Source organism: Peromyscus eremicus, chromosome 4 (assembly GCF_949786415.1).
Source record: "Peromyscus eremicus chromosome 4, PerEre_H2_v1, whole genome shotgun sequence".
In the NCBI taxonomy this organism is placed as follows: Eukaryota; Metazoa; Chordata; class Mammalia; order Rodentia; family Cricetidae; genus Peromyscus; species Peromyscus eremicus.
In genome coordinates, this window is record NC_081419.1 from 85,232,902 (window position 1) to 85,260,032 (window position 27,131).

General features: G+C 35.9%; 2 protein-coding genes across 3 annotated transcripts in view; one reads left to right on the forward strand and one right to left on the reverse strand.

Annotated features, from left to right (window-relative positions):
* Ano3 (anoctamin 3) overlaps positions 1–27,131 on the reverse strand; it is a 306,379-nt gene that overhangs the window by 56,697 nt on the left and 222,551 nt on the right. Inside the window, exons 14-15 of the mRNA XM_059261076.1 lie at positions 22,706–22,802; positions 14,806–14,866 (exon numbers count right to left, since the gene is read on the reverse strand). Coding sequence (XP_059117059.1) covers positions 14,806–14,866; positions 22,706–22,802 — 158 coding nt within the window. The remainder of the gene's footprint in view (positions 1–14,805; positions 14,867–22,705; positions 22,803–27,131) is intronic.
* Muc15 (mucin 15, cell surface associated) lies at positions 767–14,052 on the forward strand. 2 transcript variants are annotated; one of them, XM_059261078.1, is made up of 4 exons: positions 767–980; positions 7,544–8,265; positions 10,222–10,371; positions 13,294–14,052. In XM_059261078.1, the coding sequence occupies exons 2-4, from the start codon at positions 7,578–7,580 to the stop codon at positions 13,452–13,454; spliced, it is 999 nt and encodes a 332-aa protein (XP_059117061.1). In that variant the 5' UTR covers positions 767–980; positions 7,544–7,577; the 3' UTR covers positions 13,455–14,052. The 2 variants fall into 2 exon arrangements, with proteins under 2 accessions (XP_059117061.1, XP_059117062.1); XM_059261079.1 differs by having other exon boundaries at positions 13,349–13,476.

A 27,131-nucleotide genomic window follows, 5' to 3' on the forward strand; every position in this document is an offset into this window, starting at 1 on the left:
TCCTACATTTAAATTTCTCCCTTTGGTAAGACATGGAAGGGGCCAAAAGGAAGCATAGCAATTTGTTATTAATTCAATTATTTAATTCAGTATGACCCGGGCATTCTAGAAATCTCCTAGCTTCTAACATGAGAGTAAAAGCAAACAGAACAAAGGGTAGAAGCTGCTTAATCAAGAAGGCTCCTGGGTCATTCTCACACAGGCCCCAGTGACTCTCTGAAGCCTGGAAAATCAGCAAGAACCCCAATTTAGTATTGGAGGTTATTTCTAAAGTAACCCTTCATAGCAGTCTCAAGGACCCCAATAACCATTCATTGACTTTGTGTAAGTTATGTGTGACTTTCTATAATACCAGTTTCAATGCATCTCAGGTAAGTCCCTCACTACTGACCCCTATGAATTTTTCACATTCAGGTTTAAGGTAACAAAGGGCCACTGCCGAGAAGAACTGAAGTATTTGTTTATGAGGATGAATAATTTGGGCCTAGCATACAGAAGTAGGTGTGGAGCATGACTCACTCAGGTTTTTGTACCTGCAAAGAGGTAGCCAGCATGTTTCAAGAGTTCTTAATACACCAGAGGATGCTACCAATCCACTCCCCTTCAAGAAATAAACAATCCCCCTTTTGCTAGTGCTGCAGAGAACGAGCCTATCTCAAAATCTGACAAAGCAACCTATGAAAACTAGAGGGTTGGGCCTTTCTTCAGACCTGAGTGAGGTGATATCCTATTGCTTACAGCTGAGAGGCAGGTCAGTCAGGTTCTTGGCTGCTCTATTACACAAGCAAGATACTGCCAGCCAGCCAACCAGTCAGCCAGTCAGCCCCACCTAATTTTGTGTCTCTCGCATCTGCCTGTGTCCTGCTCAATGCCACATTGTCACACTTAACCCACCTGCTCTTTCATGCGCTGAGGACTCATTCCAGCTAGAACAACTTGATATTTCATTTCCCATCTGTAAACACCTGTTACTTCTGAAGGTAAGTGTGTGCCTCTTGGGATTCATTTTCTCCCTCCTTCTGTCTTTCTCTCCCTTTCTGTTTCTCTCTCTCTTTCTCTTTCCTTTATCAAGGAGAATCACGGTGACCTCACCTTTAACAGAACAATCAAGCAAGTAGCTACAGAGACTCTGGTATAAACAGGCCATTGTCTCCTTAGTTAATTACTTTCTAAGTGAACATTTGCACTGTAAAACGAGTTAGCTTTAGGAAGTACTGCCAGAGTTGGTAACTGACCAACCCAGCAAAAGAGTTCAGTGAAAATACTGTCTTAAATGTGTGTCTCAAATACAGGGTTTCGTCAAGTCAAGTCTGAGCAAAGCTATCAAAATGTTTAAAGTGGAACTGGAGGCAAGAACACAATTTGAATAGCTTTCAAATAGGCATTTAGGCTTAAAGTTTTATGTTTAAGTATAATACTGTTTTTTTTGTTTTTGTTTTGAAAAATTATCATTACATGCAGTGACTTAAAAGCTTCCATACATCTTTTTCAATGGTGTTCTTAACTAAAAAAATTGAAAACTGTACATGTCACTATTTTAATCTAGCATGTCTGGCATTCCTAGAAATTTTAGAAGGCTCGGTCACTCGTAGAAAACCTGCTGTGGAATGAGGGTCCTGGTAGGGTTTGCGAAAGTCCTTTTCAGCTTGCGGCCCTTTGAGCTTTCTTTCTTTTTTAAAGATTTCCTGTTGACCTACTTTCTCTTTGATCCATAGAAGCTGTTTCTAAAGACAGTGAAATGTGATAGAAGTCTAACCCCTCATGCTTGGGAGTTTGGATCCAGAATATTTCTCTTGGAGACACATTCTTTCTAAGCTTTGTAGTCATCCATCTATTTTTTCACAGTCGTGAAATTCATGACTGGACTCCCAAGTTAGCAGGCAAGATGTCATTCTCTTTATTTTTTCCAAGATTTATGTATGTCTGAGTCTTTTAATAGGATGATAGCAGAAACCTTGGAGAATTTCTTTCAAGAAAAAAATCATTCATTGATTCTTTCTTATTTCTCAAATAAAAGTGAAACAATAATTATAATGAATGTTCTCAGGTACAAATAGAATTTCTGACTTCTCATGTTTTCAAATCTTTATGTAGTTATGTCTTAGAACATAATTTCTTATGTTTTTATTAATCTGGCTCTAAAGAACATACTTAATACCAGCCAAAATTGCAAAGGCTACTTTGAATAACACCAACTACTTAAGTCCCGCCTGGAATATTAGCTACATGGATGACTGAATTTTTTATGACAAAACTAAACAAAATAAATAATCCCTTCTACATAGGGAAGTTAAGGTCTGTGACAAGAAACAATCAAAAGCAACTGGGCAAAGTGGGATGGTCTGTACCCCTCAGGTATTCACCACAGGGACACAATATTATATGATACCTTCCAAAGATCTGAACTGATACTATTATTGAAAACTCTTCTTCTGATTGAGATAAGAATGAATACCATACTTTTGTTGGCATGAGTTTACAGCCAGACACAGCCAGGGTACCTCCTTATTTTTAAGACTTGGTAGAAATAGTATGACTCAGTTACAAAGGGAGGGTTTGGCAGAATAATGGCATTATACAATTAAGAGCAATCAAAATGAAGCACAGCAGGAGGGTTTGCCTCCATGAATGTTTGTCTCCTCCCCAGGTGTGTCCAACCCCTCCATGGAGATTTAGCCATAGGAAGCCACCTTACAGTGCTAAGACCCAAGAAAGGGGATACGACAGTGTTCATCCTCCCTGTAGAAGAATTATTTAAAAATTGAAATTTACTCTTTCAAATCACATTTTAACTGTTGTTAAATACAAAGAGCAGTAACAAATTCACTTTCTAGACATTTAGAATCTGGACTTAAGGTATACAGATTGGCTCTGAATCATGTTCCCTTTCTGTTCCACGTATGACAGTTCTATCCTTAGTTTTTAAAGTTTATGATGATTACACATCTGTTTCTGTTACATTTCCTAAATTTCTTTACGTGCTATTCCCCCAGTATTACTCCCAACCAAGTGCAAGAAGAGGCAAAAGAACAGGGAGAAATACGCTACTTAGTAATCCTGATTATTTTTCTCTCTCTGAACATTTCGTCTTCCAATTTATCACTTTCTTCCCACTCCACAGGACATCTGGCTGTTAGATGAACTTAGGCAAACTCAAGCATGCCATTTGTAAGCCAACGTAATTGATTTCAGCTTAACGTATTACATTGATACACCACATCATTTAAATGCTTGAAACCTCTATATGGGGAGGGGTTCAAAGAAAAATGAAAGGGGAAAAATGGAAATTTGATCCACTGTCCTCTGTAGGTTTTATATTGTCCTCACCATTAGCTCTTACTGTTACAGTGTACACTGTTTAATTCGCATGGGTCCAAGTTAAACTGAGTCACATTGTCCTTGCTTCTGCAAACTGTCAGAGCTAGAGTTCTGAATACCTGATGGCTTAGATTTGGGGCTTCTTCTCTCCCTTTAAGATGAGAGGTATCAAGGACATGTTATGTGGTTACCCTAGAAGCCAGGGAGGAGAAGCAAAATTATCTCCTGATACAAATGTCAGACTTATAGGCCTACATCAGTCTTTGCAATGCCATGGCCACAGCTGTATTCATTTCTCAATTAACTTTACCTTGTATTCAGGCATAATATCTGTTCCTCTCTTCCTTCGGTTTAAATCTTTTCCCAGGAGATAAGTTATAGGTAGTAACAGTGCTTTGGCTTATTTGGGGTATTGATACCCAAGGTTTTCAGGTTACACTCCAAAGTGAGGCGAAGGAATGAGAGATGCCCTGGGTGGTTCAATGTCGCAGGCGAGGTGAAGCTGGCACAATAAAGCTCACTTTGTTGGCAGGAGAGATGAGGATTCTCATTACAGGAAGGGAGTGAAAGCTCCAGGCTAAGTTCCTCATGTAAAACTAAAAGAAAATTAAAAAAGCTAAGGCCCTTATCCCGCCTCTGGTGACAATACTCTTAGGAGAAGAAAATAAGGAAAATGACTAAATAGACTAGAATCCAAGTGGCATAATAATGATAAAAAGAGTGACCAAGTACAAGGCCTAAAGCAGGGCCCAGGCGGCCGATGGAAAGAAAGACAACTGTGTGTGTGCTGTGATCTGTACAAATTTCACTGGAGAAAACTACCTCTGGAATGTACAGGTAGCTACACCAAGCTAAACTACACAAGGCTCTCACTGAATGGAATATTGACAAGCTACGGGTCTAGGGAAAATGCGCTTATGTTTTATTCATGTGGATCATGTAAGAAACCATACATAAAATTGTTGGAGTTTTTTATGTTAAGACAAAAGTACACTCATCATGTTTGAGAAGCACTTAGGCTAGAAGGACCTGTGTTTGCAGCATTTTTAGTATGGCTTAAACCCTTCAATTTAGAAACAGTGTTCAAAATGATGGTGGGAAGGTCTACAAAGACAGAATGCACTAAGTTGTATGTTCCTTTGTAATTGCTCTACAGAGTACAGTTGGCCCTGCACATTCATGGGCGGTGTGTCCACACATTTAAGCAAAGGCAAATTGAAACAGTTCAGAAAAAAGGCTTGCACTGAACATGGGCAAATGTTTTCCTATCATTGTTTCTTAAACTTGCTAGCATTTCTACTATTTATCTATTGTCTCTGGTATTCTAAGTATTTTAGAAGCATTTGAAGTATATAGGAGGATGGGACTATGTAATATGTCAGCACTTAAGCCACACTCCATAAAAGACTTTACCAGCTGCAGATATCCACGTTCTTGGAAGACTCTAAATTCAGTTCACTCCAGTTATTGAGCAACAACCCCACACATTAGCTTTAACTCAAGTGTGCAAAAGTTTATTCTACCCCTATATTTGATTCACCAATGTGAGTCCTAGAATACATTGTTAATACTCTTTATGCCTACACTTAATTATTTGTAGTTATAAATTATTTACAGTGACACATCTTGTTCTGTCTGATTGCTTTGTAAGGATTCAATGGAAAAATGTATAAAATTTCTAATGTATAATAAGTCTATAATTAATAAAACAATTTCCTGATTATATTAACAATTTTAGGAGTGAAACCACTTATATTGATATTTACCAAAAAGGAAATAAAATATAAGGAAATGGAATTACCACAAATGTAAATACTTCTGTAATTCCTGTCTGGAAACAGTATGAGGAGCAAATAAGAACCCTTTAAGTGAACAGTACCCTCTTCCCACAGGTATCCATCCACAATCTCTTGTCTTTTAACAGAGAGTTGTGCCTGTTTTGAACTTTATATATATGGGATTACGCTATATGCCTGGATTTTTAGGCTTTGCATTATGTTGATGATAATCATCCAGTATGTTGCATAAAACTGTAAGATGCTAATTTTCAGCATATGAATAGGCCAGGATTTGTAGTTCAATCTGTTGCTGGTGGATTTTAGCCAGACACTCATAAGTAATGTGCCTATGAATATTCCCACATGCCTACCTGCTTTATATTTTAAGAAGACTTTTCTTAAGTGATTAGAACGGGGATGGAAAATGTTTCATCCCAGTGAAACCTTTGGAATGCAAAACCTCAGGCTGATTTCTGAAAGCTTTTGATGAGACAGTGTATCAGAATATAATGCAGATGTTTTTAACTTGCAACAGATCATTGGGTGGAAGGTGAGAGTAGTAAATACAATCAAACTACAATCAGAGGGGAATGGAGGCTCTCTAAACCCCACTAAAAAAAAACAGCAATGGTGGCAGTGAAAATTCAGGGAAAGGCCTTAAAAATTGCAGGCAAGGGGCTGAAGAGATTGCTCACTGGTTAAGATCACTGGCTGCTCTTCTAGTGAATCTGGGTTTGATTCTCAGAATCCACAGGGCAATTCACAGCTGTAATTCCAGTTCCCTCTTTTGATATCCATGGTGCCTGGCATGCACGTGGTACACATACATGCATTCAGGCAAACTCTCATGTACATAAAATAAAAATAAATCTTAAAAAAAAACTTGCAGGCAACATAAATCCTATAATTTAGCAATTGAACTTTCTCCATTTTCCTGAGTCAAGTTGGAATGTTTTAGTGAAAAGTAAAACCCAATTTGAAGAGCATCAAATCAGTTTTCAGACTTTACTGTTTGACATGGAGTCTTATATTATTCTATGCTGGCCTCGAACTATGTAGCTGAGAATTACTCTGTGCCTCTGATCCTGTACTTTCTCCATACTCCTCATTACTGCTGGGAATACAGGCACATACCAGCTTGCCAGGTTTGTGCAATGCTGGGATGGAATGTTGGCTTTTTGCATGCTAGGCAAGCAGTCTAGCAACTAAGCAATGTTCTCAGCTCCAGGCTAACATTTTTTAAATATAAAAGTTCAGTTAAATATACTTCATCATTTAGCATTTTGTTTGCCTCTTCTATTTATTAATTTCTATTACTAGCCACTCTGAGTCTCAGTTTCTTCATTTACATGAAGAACGTAACACAGCTATTCTTGTCTTAAGATATCACTGAACCAATGATCAATACAATATTAATTGTAAACCTTGTAAGACATTATAGCAGTGGTTGTCAACCATTCTAATGCTTAGAACCTTTAATGCAATTCCTCATACTGTAGTAACACCCACTCACGCAGTTATTTATTTATTTTTTGCTACTTCATAACTGTAATTTTGTAATCTGTGTTTTGGAATGGTCTTAGGCCACTCTTATGAAAGGGTCATTTGACCCCCAAAGGAGTCACTACCCAAAGGTTGAAAACTGCTATACCACAAAGATATTACTTACTTTAGGCCAGATACTGTTCTGAATGTTTCTTCATATACTATCGATTTAGTTTCAAAATAATACTGTAAAAAAATTTGGTTACCTTGACAATAATATATTAACAACTTACACTAATGATGATTCTATAAGTTATTTATTACCTAATAGTGCCATAATCTACATAGGTAAAATACCTAGTATTTTACATCACATACAGTCAACCATATTCTTCATTTATTATAACACAGATGCTATCTCAACTTCAATGAATTAAAAGTAAATATGAATAAAATGTACTCAAGGGAGCTTTGGAAAGACTTCCTTCATAGATATAAGAATGGGACATTTAGTGTGTGAGTAGTAGAATCATCTTCACAATCAGCATTCAAAATAACATCTTTGTAAAGAGAATGCTTTCTTAGACAGTTTGAAGAAACCAGATAGCTCTGCATGTTCTATATTTACAACATTAAAAACACTACTTAGCAGCCTATGGATATGCACATATGTTAATAAATATCCTTTCAAATTGTTTCAAGCTCAGTGATCTTTGAAATAGCAGTATCTAACTTGACAAGGCTGTTCTCTGCCATTTTCCTAGAAGGAAAGATTATATCGAAAATAGAAGTTAATGGCACTGGTTTAAATCCACAATCCATCCAAAGCAATCATTTTAGAATAAGAAATATATTATCATCACAACATTGTGTCTCTGTATTTTTTTCATTTTAGTAATGAAGATCCTTAGAAAAACTCAGGATGCTCTTAATAATTTAAATGATTGTTACTTTTCTTTCAGATTCCTCATAAAACCAATACCAAAGAAGGCTACTATGTTGACCTTAGCCAAAGTTACATTGATCTCAAGTCTGTTCATTATGTTACCATTTGGGAGACCTCAGAAACAAAATCCAAGAAGAAATGCAACTCAGTATACCATAGAAGATTTGAAAACAATGGGAATCAAATCCATTCCTTTGGAAAGGAGCACAAACATAACTTCAGAGAATGAAAGTAGTAATACCTCCAAACCCATGGTGACAGATGCCTCTCTTTTGGATCTACCCACAATCTATGAAACAAGAAATTCCACCAGTAACTGGCTAACAGCTAGCTCTACTGAGGATCCAAGACCTACCTCCACATATTCTATCCCTCCCTTGGCTCATGGTTTTGTTTCCAAGTTGCCTTTGAACTCATCCACAGCAGATGTAAATCCTTTACAAGTCTCAGCACATTCCAATTCCGTACATCCCACATCACCAGACAACTTTACTTGGTCTCTGGACAATGACACCATGCATATTCCTGACAATATTTCCAGTACAGCCAGTATCCTCCCTCTGCCTCCAATGACCACACCTGTGACCCCTTTGACAATCGAACCTACTGGATGGCTTGACACAAACGATGACAACTTTGCTGGGTTTACCCCATATCAAGAAAAAACAACTTTGCAGCCTACCTTAAAATTCACCAATAATTCAAAACTTTTTCCCAATCCATCCGACCCCCAAAAAGGTATATATAAATAGATTTAATTTCTTAGTTATGTAAGGCTGAATTTCTAGAGAAGTCATATAAATTAAATCCAAGGAGTGCCATTCTAGGAAATGCAGGCTATTACAGGGGTATGGGTCATTCTTACCTATGAGGTATAAACGACAGAAGCTGTGAAGTGGTTTTAGGACTTAATTGAGCACATGCTAGTTATTAGCAGGTAGGAGCATGAGGAGAGAGTGGGACAAAGGTGATGATGGGAAGTGAAAATGCTACCTGAGGCATCAGGTAACAGCTTCCATTGACTCTTTAGAGACAATCTGGACTTTCGGGTGCTCTCAGGAATAGTCTACTAATGAGCTTTAAAATATATGCTTGTGAGCTTTGAAACACTGAACAAAATGAGTGCTTTTATAGATTATCTGACCCCACACAGTGACTGTATGATAATAACAGAGCAGTGGCATTCCAAGAATTACCTGGGTAAGCTTACCACAGGAAAACATCCTTAACTTTTAGTTTAATATCTAATGAGAATCATATAAATATAATTTTGGATCACAGCATTATTAAATAAACATTTGTGTGATTCCCTAAAAACTGTGTCTAATTTAAAAACATATAGTTGGAAAGCTAACAGAGGCTGTATTATGCATTTATTAAGCTTAATTTTTCCCAGGGCTGTATGTTTGTATGCCTAAGTGACCTTATTATTTTTAATAAAAACTTCTTATTTTTTAAATGAACTCAGTGCCTTCTGATGGACTTTCTTCAAGGCTAAATTAATTAAAACATATAAACACATAATCAGATTGGCATTTGTAAGTTATTGTCAGCATATGGGAAACACTTTAACTTCTAAAATCTAGGCTTTTTAAAACAACATGATAGCAATATACTGTACGTACATACGCTTTCATGTTTAATTTTATAATGTTTCATGTTACGATTTTAACACATCCCATCATTCTTGAACACCCTTTTATCCATTAGAGAGAATACTTAAAATGTTTCTTTGTCTGTCTAAACTCAATAAATAGATGTTGTGAATATAGAGCACTGACCCATACAATAGCCCTTTTATCAAAATTATTAGGTTTGTTTCTTTTTATTGTAACAACCTTTTTTTGTTTTTGTTTGTGTATTCCAAATGAATTAATTTTTTTTAGGAGTGAAATCTGGTATATAGCTTTAGAGAGCCTAAGAATAGCTTCATTATCTAGTTAATGAACTTCTCAAGACACTTAAAAGTGCAGTTGGTATCTAGAGAGGAGGGGTGGTAGTAGTTTAATGATTACTTAATTTTCAGGCCAAGTATTCCACTACAGGGTAGAATACAGTACAATTGTAGTTTCTTGATATAAGCAGTCATTGCAAACATCTTGGTTTGTCTGTTGTTTCTTTCATTTGCTTAGTTTGTAAGTATCTTATATCAAAGTAGATTGTTTCTCCTTTTAGTATCTTCTACTTGACATTTAGTGGCTGTGTTATCTATTACTCACTTACTTATTGTTTTATGTATATAATATATATATATATTATATATTATACAAAGTCAAATTCATTTTTATTTTAAATTTCCTCATGGATTCAGGGTCCATAAAAAGCTTAGTGAATACAGTGTTAATTACTGAAATTAGATCTTCTACAAAATATGGCAATTTAGTACTGTTGGTGATAATAAGTAATAAGACAATTATAAATCAAAAACTTGGAAGTATCTCAAAGAAATATAGAGAAAGTAAGTAAATATAAAGAAAGTAAAAATGTAGATGTACAGTTTTACAATGAATTATTTTTTAAGCACTATGTCACAAATACTGAGTACATGATACATACAGAGACACACTGACACCATTACCTAATTGTTAAGACATATCAAATCTTTTATATATTGTGTCCTTGCATCTGTATTTTCATTTGTTGAATAATTACTTTTCTATTTCTGAATTATAACTTGTTTTTTTTTTCTCCCAGAGACTAAGAATACAGCAATAGTATTCGGCACCATTTTAGGGGCAATTCTGGGTGCTTCCCTGCTTAGCCTTGTTGGCTACTTATTGTGTGGACAACGGAAAACAGATTCATTTTCCCATCGGCGACTTTACGATGACAGAAATGAACCAGGTAAAGACTGCTTTCAGACCGTCACTCCCACACAATGGTTTTAGTTAGGTGACCACGCTCTACCTAGGAAGGAGTCAGAGCTGTATGACTGAAGCAGACAAGATTCATTTGGAGCCATCTCCTTCACCAAATTATTATTATTAAATATTAATAATAATTTGCATTACTTCTTGTAACACTTAAAAACACTTGGAATTTTTGTTCATTGTTATTAAAACTGGCTTTAAACAATGTTTCCTGAATCAAAACATATATACAAATTTTGAAGACAGTGATATGAAATTCTTAAATGTGGCTCTGAAATTTGCAGGTAGACGGAACTAGAAACAAAACAGTCTTCCTGAGTGAGCTATCCCAGACCCAGAAAAAAACAAAACAAAACAAAACATTATGATCACTTTCTTAATCAGCCATCATCAGAGAAGAATCCTCTTGCAGCATATGGGAACAAATACAGACCCACAGGTAGATATTATGCAGAGTGAGACATTTTGGAACACTCAGCCATAAGTGGGATGTCTCTACCAAACCCTTGCCCTCAAGCCTCAGGGAGCCCCACAGGAGAGTAAGGAGAAAGGTTGTAAGAGTCAGAGAGGATAGAGGACCACCTAAAATAATGCCTTCTATAGCAACATGATCAGAGTTCATATGAACTCATAGAGACTGAGGCAGCATGCACAGGGCCTTCATGGGTCTGCACTAGTCCCCGTTTAGATTTTATGGATTCTAGTTAGTCTTTTTATGAGATTCCTGAGTGTAAGAGCAAGTGGGTCTTTTGTTATTGTGCCTTATGTTGGGCTCTTCTCCTTCTGTGTGTTTGTTTTGTCCAATTCCAATGTATTAGTCTTTGTTTTATCTTATTATATTGTATTTATTATTATCCCTTAAAAAGAAAACAAACAGTTCTACTCAATAATAATAATAATAATAATAATAATAATAATAATAATAAAAGCAAAAAACAGAAAACAGATGTGGCTCTGAAACACAGTGTCTGAAAGCTTCATATTTTTTAAATAAATATTTTTATTTTATAATAAATTTAATTTTACATATCAGCCACAGATTCCGCTGTCCTCCCTCCTCCCACCCCTCAGCCTTCCCTCCCAATCTACCCCCCATTCCCACCTCCTCCAAGGCAAGATCTCCCCTGGGGAGTCAGCCCAGCCTGGGAGATTCATTTGAGGCAGGTCCAGTCCCCTCCTCCCTACAGCAAGGCTGATGTACAGAAATAAAAACATCATACCTTAATTCAGAACTTTCCCACTCATATATTTTTTTTAAAAGCCATCCAGGCTCTAGAGATAGTTCAATGGTTGAAGCACTTGCTTCCTAAGTGTAACAACCACAGTTCAGATCATAGAACCCATGGAAACTTCTGATAAATGAGCCTGTAATTTCAGCACTTGTTAGGTAGAATTACCCCAAACAAGGTGACTAGTGATCCTAGTCTTACTGCCGAGATCTGCATTAAACTGAGAGACCATGTCTCAATGTATAAGGTGGAGATCCTTTAAGGAAGACTCCTGACATCAACTTCCAGGCTCCATATGCATACATGTACACATGCAAACATGCATAAATATAACACACACACATACACAGACACACACACACACACACACACACAGATTAAAAAGGCAACAATAATATCTGTAGCTGATATAAATAGATATACTAAATAAAGCAGAGAGTTTGATATATATTATTCAAACCAAAGATAAATGAAATCACTACAGACATTTGACTCCTCTCTCTCTTATGCTCTGGGAGAAGGTCTCTTTTCTTGAAAAGATTTCTGCCCTCATAACAAATAGTTACTTGCCTCTGATAAGTCTACTGGTGAAGTCCCATTGAACTTTCATGAGTTCAGTTCATCATTGATATATTACACATATTCAAAATCAAATCCATTTACCTAAAATTCAGGATAATTCTGTTTATGGGTTTCTACTAATCCAAATGAAAGAAAGTGGCATGTTTCAAAGTTAAAGAGGAGGATTTTAAAGTTTTCAAATACATATTTTTTAATAAGAAACATGTCTTATGCACATAATATAAAAATTTTATTCTGTCAGCTTTTTACTTTCTAAGTAGTTGTGATTAATGCTTAGAGGAGCAAGGCAACCATGAGACCTTTTTTGATCTCTTCCATACAGTTTAGGAGACCTCTTCAAAAACCCAGAGTTCCCAAGAGGCTAGTTTGTAAGCAGATGGCTTAATAAATAGGCAGGCAACATAATACTTACAGGAATAATTAGATCACTAATCTAATTAGTAATTAGTCCCTGCTTGCAGTAGTGTAAGATGCCCAGTACAACCTAGGTTTTCTCTGAAAAAAATGTACTCAAGCTCATTAAAAAAGTATTTCACTTTGCTAAAAATGAAACAAAAATCTGAGTCGTCTATCAGACTCTCTTGAGTGATTACCTGGATCTATCAGATCAGAAGGAAGCATATTTTCATAAACTCCTTTCTTCCTTTTACACATTCACAGGGTTGACTATCAATGTATTAAGATAATCAGTAAATAATGATGTTTTATTAACTGTCCTAATTTTAAAAAAAATTTTGTACCAGAGATTGAAACCACACAATTCAAAGTTGATTATTTATATTTATATTTTCATGTACAAAGTATTGGTATGCTTTGTTGAAATGCTTTTCTTACTTTCTTAATTTTGTGTCCAATTTAGAACTTTAGAAATACCAGTTTTCTTATTCATAGAAATAAATGTGTCATGTAAAAATCTACTTATCTAATATTTCAAAAGTAATGTCTGAGAAGCCCACATAGAAGATGTGTCTGCTCATCACCTAGAACAATTCGTACAGTCTGATCATGTAATTAGGTGGCTGAGCATTCATCATTTAGAATATCGCCATAAAACTATTTTGTTATTTTTACTATTTTTTTTTCAGTTCTGCGATTAGACAATGCACCAGAACCTTATGATATCAATTTTGGAAATTCTAGTTACTACAACTCAACTGTGAGAGATTCATCCATGCCAGAAGGTGGAGAAAGTGTGCATGATACCATTCCCATGGATGATATACCTTCACTTCGAACCTCAATATAAAACAAGGAGAAGAATGGCTACAGAGGGCAAGAGTTCATCTCCATTGTGACCTTTTAATAAATTCACCTTTCAAGAGGTTCTGCAAGATCATTGCTGTGCCTTCTTCACAGGGAGAGCTGCAAATGCAGGAGCTGTGCAGCAGAACAGCGGGTCCATCACCTAAAAGCTTTCTTCCCTTACAGTCTTCAGAGGGCCTGAAGCATGCAATATATAATCATACTTTGTATTTCCATTTATTTCTCTAGAAAACCCTTGTGGAATAAGGTAAAATTAATACACATCACCATGGCAGCACTGGATGATAACTTAATAATAACCATTCTTCACACAAAATCTGGGGACCAAAACTACATGTTCTTAAAATATTTGGTGTTTAAACAAGAAACTAGAGTTAACTCTTCACTCCTCTTGTCTGTAATAGAGAACTACAGAACAAAACAAGCATTTTCTTGGGGCACAATTCGGATGGTATTTTTTTTTTTTTGTTTCAAAGCCAGAAATATGATATGGTAAAGTTTCTGATCCTGAGAAATTAAGGCAATAATAATGAAAGCCGTGTCGTCTTCTAATACATTTCAGTTTTCTACAACAGCACACACACACACACACACACACACACACACACACACACACACACACACACGGTCAGTCTCTTTGGTTGGCCAGTTGACAATGAATGCATTCAGCAGGGCCAGTAAGAAAATTGACTCCAGCCAGGAAAATGATAGCTTCCCTAAAAGTCCTCACTGTTTTAAGTAATTCTAACGTGCATGAGTACACCTCAGGTTTCAATTAATTAGGCACCTTAAAATCTCATGAGAAACATGAGGAAAAGGCTAAAGAATACTTGTACATAATTAGTCTGATTTTAACTTGCTAGCTAGAAATTGAATTTGTGATACATTATACATTTTTGTTCAGTCATATGTGAAACAGTCTGTCCCTCTAAAGGTATGAAGCACAAGGCAAACCAACAAGTAAAATCATCAAGCCAACTCATCACCACTTCTTGTACCAGTAAAAATACAAGAGATTTAACTTTAGTTTTAGCTTGTCTCTGATAGTCTAAGCCTCGGAGTTTAGAGTATTAAGTAAGAGTTAAATTCCCAGTGAGTGAATGTATGAAGAAGGCAAAAAAAGTAAGTATCATCCTAGAGATTTTGTTATTGAGTCAATACATAGTGTGAGTTGCACTTACATGTGTACTTGTGTGTGTGCGTGCGTGTGTGTGTGCGTGCGTGTGTGTGTGTGTGTGAGTGCATGAGTGTATGCGTGTACACATGTGTATGCAGCACAGAAATACTGTTAGAAAGTCAGAGTTGGAAAATAAGTAACAAAAGAGAATACTTACCCCATATTGCCATAAAAATAGCAAAGAAGACTGTCCCTCCATTATCAAACAAATATGTTACCTTAATAAAAAAATAGAAACATTAATCATACTAATGATTGTACTAAAATAGAAGTTATTGCTTGCATTAGGTACCATGATTTTTCCCTGGATTCTACTACAACGTTGTACAGTATATTGATCTGCTGACCTGGGATCTTCACTGGTCCTGCATTAGCTTATATAATTTACTCATGGGAAGAGAGGAGGAAGCAATAGATTTTCCTTCTCTCTTCCCTCTGACTCCTCTGTATCCCACCTTCATTCTGGACTTTAAGTGTTTCTAGATTCTCAAAGAAGCCATTTTGTACCATAGTCAAACACATTATACTGTGAAATGTAAGTTAAAGCATTACAGGTTTTGTTTTCTGTTAGCAAGTTTCCAGAAAGGGGAAGTTATAAAAATCTGGTAGTGATCAAGCTTCTTCAACTGAATGCTGTCATGGTACTATTTCTGATCTTTCATGTCTTCCAAAATGTGCCATGGGTCCAGTAGTGATTTATTTCATATGAAGAATTTCATCTTAAGTTGTTTTAGGAAGTTTTTTCATAAATCATCAAGCACTTTTTAAATCAGCTGTTATCTGATATAAAGCTTGATAAAGGATGTAAAGTTATTCGATGTTATAGAATATAATTTTCAGTATTCAAGGATTGATTGATTTTAATAAAATTCAGATTTAATAAAATCTGATTACTGATGCTTCTTTTAATTTGCACAACACTTTGCCCAGAAATTAGTGAAAGTAAACACTTGGTATGTAAATAAATACCACAGAAATAACAGCAGTCTTCTAAATATCCATGGGGGATATATTGCAAAGACTTCAGGACTTCAGACTGTGCTAAACCCTGTTTGCTAAAATTTAATATATAAGTCTTTCACAATAAGAGATTAACAATAGTAGCAAAAGATAGGATGGAGCAAATATAACAAAATACAGTAAATCACATGTGACTGTGGACTTCCTCACAGGCACAAAAATCTTAATAACACTGTACTCACCATTCTTGTGGAAATGGTGGAGATTAAGTGAAGTAAGTGAGGGAGCCATTGTGAGGCTGCATGAGGCTACCATGCAAGGGTCACTTGTGATACTGGGAATATAGATCTGTTACCCAAGGGCTTCTGTATAGCTAGCAGATGGGTGGCATATACTACACGGATATGCAAAAAGATGATTCCTGTGCCAGGTAGGATAGAATGGAGTGGAATCTAAAACCTATGAATAATTTAATACTGGATTTTTCATTTAATATTATCAAAGTTCAGTTTATCAGAGTTAAATAAAATCACAGAAAATGAAGCTGCCAATAAGGAAGGCTATAGTATAGAGGAAAATGACAGTATTATCCCCAAAGACAATAAGGCAAATCATGGGTTAAATGACACTTTTTTTTTAAATTTTTTTTTCGAGACAGGGTTTTTCTGTGTAGTTTTGGTGCCTGTCCTGGATCTTGCTCTGTAGACAAGGCTGTCCTTGAACTCCCAGAGATCCGCCTGGCTCTGCCTTCCCAGTGCTGGGATTAAAGGCGTGCACCCCCCCACACATACACCCCCCCCCCCCCCGCTCAAATGACACTTTTATAATGGAAGTTAGAATAGAATGGCATCCCCTTTGTTTAGTCTATATAGTCAAAGGGTTCCTAATGAGGGTATTACAATAATGCTAATGTATATTTCAATTGTAGCCTTTTGAAAACGTTATGAATGATGCTTTGCTCAGTGAAAGAGAGCTTGTCTAGAATGCACAGGAAGGCCCTGGGTCTGATCCAGGCAGCATAGCACAGAAAAGAAACTATGAAGTAAGCTTAAGGGTTTGTGTAAGGTACAAAATATCCTTTGTGGTTCTAAAATTTTACTTTAGTTAAGGCTGGAGATTTCTAAAAATATTATGTGTTGCTTTTCCGAATAATCATTATGGACAGCAGGGACAAGGATCATAGAAAAATTTCCCCACAGAGCTCATAAAATTACACTCAGCAGGGGAATCCAGTCTCTTTGTTTTCAGGGACACCCAGCAGAGAGACCTGAGCTGTCTCAGTAGTTGAACAGCTGTCAGTTTCTCCTTTCAAACAGACAGGAACAGCCTCTCAGAGTTCTCCAGAGACTTTGCATGTGAGGATTTAAAGGTCACAAAGAAATAAGGGTTTCCCCTGCTTCAGAAACAGCCATGCTTATGGAAACCTTTAAGTAAAAGGCCATAATTAACCAAAAGAAAAAAATGCTTCTTGGATACAATTGCTCATAGATTATGTGGCTTTCATTTTTAAAGTGATTTCCATTATCTTTTAAAAAGTTCACTAATAGGCCTTTTAGGTATGTTTGAGCTCAAACGTGTGCATTAATGGTTTAGAAATGTATTATTCAATTAAAGTGGATATATGTAATATTAATCATGGATATTTTATTTTTGGATTATATACATATGACAGAGATAGAACTAAAATAAGAACCAGGGAATATTTCAAAATTTACAGGAGTATAACAATGTTAAAATAATTTTGTGAGCTTCACAACTTGTTTACATATGAAAGGTATCATGATATTGGAGATCAAAGTGATAAGCAATTAGCCTTTGCCTATAATTTAGTTACTAATTACTTTATGTTACTGACAGAAAAGCTGCTGAATTAAAATGGGGAATACTGAGAGAGGGTTCAAGATTAGATCTGAGGTAATTGGAAGGAGAACTATGAGCTTTGACCTGTCTAACAGGAAAAAAAAATCGCTACTTCAAAGAAAACATCAAATGAACCTTACAAAAATACTTCAAGGAGCATAATAGACTTTTCTAAAAACAACAGAGGCTTGCTCTTCCTAAAAATATACATTTGTGATGACTTGTTTTATTTGAAAATAGCTTGCCTTTATGACTAAAGAGATGTATGAACAACCATTTAATTTTACATTGTTGGTGTGGTAATAATGGTGGGTAATGTAAGAAGGGAGGCTGTACTGACCCCACAGTATAAATTCTCCATGGTGGTTGATGTCTAATTTAGCTTTGAAAGCTGAGCAGGGTTAGTCATTGATAAATGTTAGTATTGTTTAAGGACACCCCCTTCCTATGAGATTGGAAACTTGAGTCTGTGTCTCCTCTGCTATGGCTATTGGATCTCCTCTAACAAACCTTAAAAGGTTTGGGACAGCATGATGCCCAGATAGTGAAAATCTCATCTACAGTAAATGAGCAGGGATCTCCTGAGCTCATCCAGTCCTGTAGGCCAGGCTATCACTGATAGCATGCTTCTGAGGGGATTGGAATTTAGTCTGGGATGCAATTCTTTCTCACCTCTTAATCTTTAACTCTTGGGTAGCAGAGAAAATGCATAATGGTCTATATTCAATATACCCAGATGCAAAGTACACCAAATACGGAAACATTGGTTTAGTGCTCATCTTTACACAATAATCTTAAACTGTGTTCCTCAGAATCATAATCAGATCCACATGGATCTGCTCAACAGGTAGATTTCTACATGTTATTCTTGACTAACTGATTTTAAGCTTGCAAATACTGGGCTTTGGAGTCTTCTATTTAAATAAATGTGCTCTGTAATTTGATAGGTTGTAGATGTAACCAACCGTCTTATTAAATAAGAAACACAGAACCGATTCAGAGAAGAAAGCCAAGAGGTCAGAGCTAAGAGCCTCACCCTTCCTGCTTCAGCGATCCTCTTCAGTCAAGAGAGCTCTCCAAAAGAGACCTACTTCCTGTGTGTATGTCTTTATATAGTCTAGCTGTTCTGCCTTCTCATTGGTTGTAAACCCAAACACGTGACTGCCTCATCACTGCCTGTATGTACAGCCCTCCAGGTCCTCTATGGTATTGAGATTAAAGGCGTGCGCCACCGCCACCACACACTTGCTATGGCTCTAATAGCTCTGACCCCCAGACAACTTTATTTATTAACATACAATTAAAATCACATTTCAGTAAAGTAAAATACCACCACAATAGGTGGTCTGGTAGACTCTTGAAATTTCTTAAAGGAAAAGTCGACTGTCTCTCCTATTTCTGTTGTAGTTTTATTAGCTTGAGTCACATATAGGTATTGAATAAGTATTTTCTAAAAAAAAAAAAGTTTAGTACTTTAAAGGAAAATTATGAATGAGGGTAGTTTAAAGGACTGAGTTGTTTTTACAACTACATGAAACATTGAGTGACTAATTATTTTACCTTCAGGAACAATCATAGCATTGCATAGTATAGTGTTGTGTTTTTAAATGGATGCACAAATATCACTAAATTATTTAGTTAAATATATTTTTTTAATACGCACATAGGTTTATTTTAAACCTGATGGTATGTACCAATAATTCTAATACTTAGACTGAGGGAGGGGCGTCAAAAGTTCAAGGCCAATTTATGCTACATAGACCTTGTCTCAAAAAAGAAAAAAAAAAGCGGTTTTGCTGTTGGAGGCCCAAATTTTGCAGAGCAACAAGCTGGAAACTGAGGTATGGTCTCTAAAGTTGTCATGTGATATTTTAATTCCTGTAGTTTTCATTGTTAAAATCAAAGTAATCAACTGAAGGAAATGTTGATGTACATATGTGTGTGTATATGTGTGTATATATATATATATATATATATATATATATATATAACTTTTATCATATGATAAATGCAATTTTTACATGCAAACACATATGCATTTTAAAACTAAATTATGATAGGCTTTAATTTCTTCTCCACGGTCTCAGGAATTGATGGATGCCATGAGGAACTGAAGTGATAACTTACACTATCTTGGGGCTAGTGATGTAAATCTAGACTGCTTAACACCTGAAAAGAGGGTTCATTTTCCTCCATCAAATACAGAATAATCACGATATTTATAGGTATAAAACAAGTAGCTATAGTTAATATTAGATAGAGAAATACAGGACCTTAAATACTTCATACACACAGGACGTATTTCTTGTTGCAGGAGGCAGTGTTTTCTTTGCAGGTTGCCTCTTGTACATTCTTTATAAATTTTCAAACAAGTTCAGAACTATGTCTGTCTTTATGTGTATCTTCTCTGTTTATACTGGATATTTGTAAAAGCCCACTAGATTTAAACATTCTTGGACAAATTCTCTACTTTTTAACTCTGACACAGATCTTCAGTGTTCATGTCTTGCCATTATTAGATTTTTCAAAGAAAATTTAGAAGTAATAGAAATAACATATATCTAGAACTTTGATATCCCTAAGGCTATCATATTTTGGAACTTCATGGCAGTTCATAACTTCATAACAGAGTGGCTCATACATCTGTCTACTTTTGTCTTTGTTATAGCTAATCTGCGTCATCTATATGTCCTACACTGGAATTATTCAAAAAGTGATATGAAAATACAACTGTAAAACATGATTTTCACATCTAAGACTGTATCATCTTTGTTGGGCCTTCCCAGAGAACTCAAAAGTAAACAGTTTTATAAAATAATTTTGTGGGGGGCTGGAGAGATGGCTCAGTGGTTAAGAACAGTGTCTGCTCTTCCAGAGGACCCGGGTTCAATTCCCAGCACCCACATGGCAGCTCACAACTGTCTGTAACTCCTGTTCCAGGGGATCCGACACCCTCACATTGATATACATGCAGGCAAAACACCAATGAACATAAAATTAAAATAAAATAATATTGAAGACTGTTTTAAATGTTAATTACTCAAGATAAAAATTGAGAAGCTAACTTTACTAAGTTTTGGTTTGTGATAAAGTGATTAACTATTGATATCACATTCAACTCTGTGAAAATTACTTGTTGTAGTGAACTCTACTTCTAGACAAGATAGACCAACAAGAATCAACTTTACTCCTATGTTAGAAACAAGCAAAACTATACAAAGTAGGTACAGCAACAGGAGAGGTGGGAAAGAGATGATACTTGAGATTATTTTCCAAAAATAATTCCAGGCATATAAAGAACTATGGAAATTAAAATATTTTAATTAAGTCATTTGATGATAATTGTGCATCAAGTGTGCACGTATATAAGGAAACTACCTGAGATCAAGGATAGAACCAAGAATGGACCAGAGTTCCCCAAGCACCTACTTCCATCAGCCATTCTAGAGCTCCCCATCATTCCTGGTTCCTTAGCACACTACACAGGAAAGTCTTGCTTTTGTTTTAGAAACAATTAGATCTAGACAGAGCACAGCAGTAGTCTAAATTGAATATTTTGAAAGCAAAAAGTCCTCTCCCAGACATCAAATGATTTTCAAGTAACTAAACCATAATGAGACACCTCTAGATATCTACCAGAGTCATTACAGTTTACACTGTAATGTAAACTGAGGCTTGGTGGCTGTGTTGGAAACAACTCTCGGACATGACTGCAAAGACACAGTATATAATGTAGTGGATAATGGGTTGCTTAGCTGTTTTCCAAAAGGTCATTATGTATATAGTTTGACTCCCTAATTTTAAGGTAACAAGGTGGAAATGTAGTCTACTTTAATGTTTAGAGTTGGAGCTTTTGAGAAGTGATTAGGATTATACAAGTCATCAGAGGAGCCCAGTCCTTATGAAAGAACTTTTGATCTTATGAAAACGAGAGGGTGACCAAACACAATTTCACCCTACCTGTCTTATGTTGTGCCTCTCCTCTGCATTAACTTAGGAGTCTGTCAGCAAAAAGACCTTTACCAGGTGATACCCTGGAATATCATACCTCAATAATAACGAACTAAAATCAATCTCACAATAAGATAAATTGGATTAATACAAAAGTTAACAATAAAGCTATTGTATAACCTGACTATTCTATTTCTAGATATTGACCAAAGAGAAATAATAATTGTCAGTTAGAAGCTGTACTTAAAATGGAAAATGCATTAATATATGAACAAATAACAAATTTTCATATAGAGAAAATGAAATAGTATTCAGCAATAATGAGAATATTCTGTTGATAAATGCCACACTGTAAGATGAATTTCAAAACTGTTACAGTGTACAAAATAAGTCATAAAAATTCATACCATTTAATACCATATACATGAAAGTCAAGAAACATGCATGCTTATCAGTAATGACACATTGCAATTGGTTACCTAAACAGATGAACTTGCAGAGAGAGTGTGTGGGAGAGCTGGGGAAGGATGAGAGGGTAAGAGGGTACACAAAAGCTTTTGGAGGTGACAGACATGTTCATAATCTTCATTGTGGTGATGTGCTTCACAGCTACATATGCATTAACAAAATGTACTGATTTTTATTTTTCAAATGGGTCTAGTCTAGTTTACTACGTATTAATTATTTTTCAATAAAACTGTTCTGAAAATAAAAACTGTGAAAATTGCTATCAGTTTACATTTGTATGAGCCTTTGTTCACCTAGGAACTTTTAGAAATTTTGGAATGTGATGACATCTAGATTCTAACATAGAGATTGTCGTTTAATGGCTTTGGGATGAAGCTTGCTCTTCAGGAGTTTAAAAGCCCTTCAGGTGATCTTGGTAGACAGTAATATGGGACTTTGGGAAATGACATTTCATTTCCTCTGTACAGCTAAAAGTATTTTAACTTAATAAATTCATGAAAGATATAAATTGAATCATCACCATGGAAATGATGATTCTCATAAAATGAATCAGATATAATGTCAAGTGGAGGTTTGCATCTAAGATGTCAGTTATCAGTTATAATAACACAAGAAGAAAAATATATTAAAACAAAATATATTCTCTTATTAATTGCAACAGACTGATCTTTTTTTCAGTTATCAATGACACTGATGATTGTTGAAAAACTTGTAGACAATTAATTTCTGCAGAAAAACTGTTTACTGGGGAACTTTTTACTACCTAATTCTTAGAGAAACTGGAGCTCGGGACAGAAAGTGCACAGCCCCGTACTCACCTTGGCATAGATGCAGCTGTCATTGAGTCTCTGCAGTGAGCAATTCTTGTCACAGAGAGGGCACATGAAGACTTCGGTGGCTTTACAAATTTCTTGGCTTGAAAAAGCAAAGGAAAAAAGTGTGAACCTCTGTCTTAGCCCCTGCAGAACACACTACTGGAGGAGCAATGCAGAGAGGAACAAGGAAGAGATAGGAAACAACTGGGATAGAGTTAGACCATGGCTTTCACATAAATATTTTATGAAGCTTGTGACAGGAAGGTCCTTGTTTGTTTCTTTAATTTTAGAAAACTCTGACAAATAATATAATATTAATAGATCATATATTAACTTGTATAATACTTTATTTTAAAATAAAGGCATTTTGATCCATGATCTCTCATGGCACACAGAATTATTTCAGGCAGTAATCTCTAGAGTAGTCACCAACCTCACTATAGAATGGACTAATTTAAAGCCACACCTGGCTGTTCTGACTTCTCAAGTATAGTGATCTGATAATCCATAACATACACTTCAGTACATAATTTTATGCCAAATGTTTTCTGAGAATTAAAGGAGTGTGTGTGTGTGTGTGTGTGTGTGTGTGTGTGTGTGAGAGAGAGAGAGAGAGAGAGAGAGAGAGAGAGAGAGAGAGAGAGAGGTTTCTTGACAATTGTCATAACATAACATTGTCTCCATGTAAATATGTTTTCAATGAGCATGTAACTTTATGAATGTATCACTTCCATGACTGTTAAATATTCCAGTGTATATTATAGATAGCTTTCTGATAAGAATAAGGAATCATTAGCAATTTCCTGGAAGCTTTATTTACTCAGAGTTCGTAACAACCTTATTTTAGGATGATTTGTGCATTTATCTGCCATTCATGGTCATTCCCCACCTTGTATTGCCCTAATAAAATGTTTAAAATAATGTCTGCTTTAAAATGTCGAGAAGAATTTAAAGGCTTTAAAAACATGTTTTGAAATTCAACTGACAATTTAAATTTAATTGGCAAAGTTTGCAACAAGATTTGATGCTTTTAAAAATGTGTTGAGTGAACACAAAAAAATATGTATTTCAATGTAAGATTATATCCTCAATTTAAAGAGAAAATAAATACTGTGCAATGATATGATGTAGTAACAGTGCTTCAGGCAAAAGAGCAATTGATACCCCTTGAACTGCTTAGTGTTCACCAAACTAAGGTAATGCCAATTGTCTCTGCTTAGCACAGGAACCATAAACATATAAAGGTCATGCTCAAGGTCACAGAGCTGAGAAAGGTACCTCAGGGACACGAAGAACTTACTGATTGTAAATCTAGTGTCCCATTAATTATAACATAATTGAAACAGAATCAAGTTCATTTCAAACTCAGACGAATCTGTCCATCATTCATAATGGACTAATGATGACATGATGCATGCCATACTATTCTTCTTCCACTTACACTTTTCTAGTAATTAGGATATTTACATGGAGTAGGAGAAAGTGATAAAAAAAACACATATTTTAACACAAAAAAGCAAGAGAACACAGTATTGCCTCTTAGCAATCCTAAACATTTTAGAAGCAAAAATTTACATACTTTTTGAAGAAAATTTTAATTAAAATAGATGAATTATAATAGCTCATTTGTTTCTCACAATTGCTGCACAGTTCATCCTACATTGGACTCTCACACAAAGGGAAGGTTTAGAGTTGGTCTGTAGTAGATCATCTTTTTTACTTTGTCAAGAAAGAAAGCCTTAATTGTCAAATTACCTTGTCCAGAATTTAAATCATTACAAGGGGTCTAATTTTACTGTCATGATCATAAAATTCAGTTTCTGTCATTTGCTCAAATCTTAATTTGATACATTGTATAAAAAATATGAAACGTTTTTGTTTCTTTGTTCACCACACATGTCTTGTCTAACTCAGGCTGCCTTCAGCTTCCTCTATAGCCAGAGAGTGGCCTTGAATTCCTGATCCTGCTGCTTTTACCTCTCAAGTATTGGGATTACGGATGTGAGCCATCATTCTCTATGAAGAAATTATTTTTGTTTTTAAATTATTACATTCTATTTTTTTTTTTTGGTGTGTGTGTGTGTGTGTGTGTGTGTGTGTGTGTGTGTGTGTTCCATAGGGTGCTTTTCGCAGTCAGAGAACACCTTGTAGGAGTTGGTTCTTTCTTTTCCAATGTGGGTTCCAGGCACCAAACTCAGGTATTTGGGCTGGGCTGCCTTTACATGCCAAGCCATCTCCACCAGACTGGAAATAATCATTTTTTGACAATTGTCTCCCCTCTGAAATAAGGGATTTGCATATCACAAATTTATTTTATTTAGTATCTAAAGGGAAGGAAAGCTCCCATCATGAATGTGTCATCATTTCTTTTCCAGAGCTTGACAATCTACACTGCCACTGTAATTGTGGTTTTCTTTAGTTTTATATCTATGCTAAATTTGCACACTAAAGACTGATTGCAAAGAAATAATGATTAATACCAATTAAAAAACAAAACAGTCCATTTGGGGTAGATGTTTGGACCTCTGGTGCTGTAATACTCCCAGTGCCGCCATGCCATTCTCAACCTGTGGATTGCAACGCCTTTGGCAAATTTTTATCTCCCAAATTGTTTACATTACGATTCATAACAGCAGCAAAATTACAGATGTGAGGTAGCAACAAAATAATTTTATGGTTGGTCACCACAACATGAGGAACTGTATTAAAGGATCACAGTATGAGGAAGGTTGAGAATCACCGTTAGTGATTCAATTCACATGACAAGCAGAGAGCAGGAAACCTCAGCTGGATGATGAACACATTATAGCACACAGGTGAGCACAGACAGAGGGAAAGAGCTTGAACATGACAGCAGGAACAAAGCATCAGTTTAGAATTAGATGTAACATCAAGCAACTATAAGTCAGAACCACCAAGACAATGAAGACCAAATTTTATTTTATTTTATTTTAAGGGTTTGGGGAGATTTCTAGGGATTGAACTAGGGTCTTGGTCACATAAAGTGAGTGCTCTCCCACTGAGATTTATCTCCAGCCTGAACTGCTAGAACTTTATTTTATTTTATTTTTTTAATTTATTTAAATTTTTTTTCATTTTACATACCAACCACAGTTCCCCCTCCTGCCGCTTCTCCCTTGCCTCCCCCATTCCCTGTCTCAGCCACCCCTCATAGGGGGTAAGGCCTCCCTTGGAGGAGTCAACTGAGGCTGGCATACCAAGTTGGGGCAGGACCAAGCTCCTTCCCCCTTCCTTCCCCCTGCATCAAGGCTGAGCAAGGTATTCCACCATAGGGAAAGAAAACACACACACACACACACACACACACACACACACACAATTTGATTTTTAACACTTTTGGGGTTTTGTTTGTTTTGGTTTTGGTTTTTTTTGGGGGGTGGTGGTGGTGGTTGAGACAGGGTTTCTCTGTGCAGCCTAGAACATTTTATAGTAACACTGAAAATAAGTATCATTAAGAATGTGGAGATACTGAAATTTTAGTTCATAGTGAGAATTTCAAATGCTATGTTGTTATGGGGAAACTGTATAAGTGCTTCAAAAATTTTTTATTAAATGATCTCATATGATACCACATGATCCTGTAATTCCATTTCTAGATATAGCACAAAAATAAATGAAATCAGGATTTTTGAAGAGGTGGTGAAACCAGTGCTTTGAAGTTATCTTTCATTGAAAAAAAAGCATTCAATTTGCTCTTTGCAGGGTAACCAAAAGTTGCATGCAAGGTTGGCATTTCTGCCATCATTCTGTGTTTGTACTTGTCAGAAGGCACAGAGATAAACCATTGTCCTTAATCTTGTCTCTTTAATTGTCTTGAATTTCAGGCAGGACAAAGCTTCACAGGACAGACCATCCTTTCACTTCTCTGTGAGGGTGAGTTTGTACCTTCAGGGATTAACCCTCTAACAACTTACAGTATCGCCTCTTCAGACAGACTAGCACTGGATCAATGGCAGCTCATTGATGCTGTTGGGTGGGACCTTAGTTAGGTCCCTGATGCAGCTACCAGAGCCCAGGCTTTCACCCTAACACTCCCATCTTCTCTGAGTGATTTTTAAAATGTACCAAAGATATTTAAACAAATAAAATTTCTATGTATCAACAAATGGATAAAAAAAACCCACTGTATATATGCCTAAAGCATATATATTTGTATATATTTGGCCTCAGAGAAGTATATTTGGCCTCAGAGAAGAAATTGTGTCAAATATGACAACATGGGTGAACCTGGAATACGTTTTCAATAGTGAATTGATCCAATCATAGAAGAACAAACACTGAATGATTTCACTTATTTGATGTAGCTAGCACAGTCAAACTTATACAATAAAAAGAGGTGTTTATTTGTGGTTGTCAGAAGCCATAGAAAGATGATAGTAAACATAATTGATGCTCAAAGAACCATGAA

Coding starts and splice junctions, on each gene's coding strand:
- Muc15 (XM_059261078.1), top strand. CDS start 7,578: ATGTTGACCTTAGCCAAAGTTACATTGATCTCAAGTCTGTTCATTATG. Junction 8,266..10,221: donor TCCATCCGACCCCCAAAAAG/GTATATATAAAT, acceptor TTTTTCTCCCAG/AGACTAAGAATACAGCAATA. Junction 10,372..13,293: donor CGATGACAGAAATGAACCAG/GTAAAGACTGCT, acceptor TTTTTTTTTCAG/TTCTGCGATTAGACAATGCA.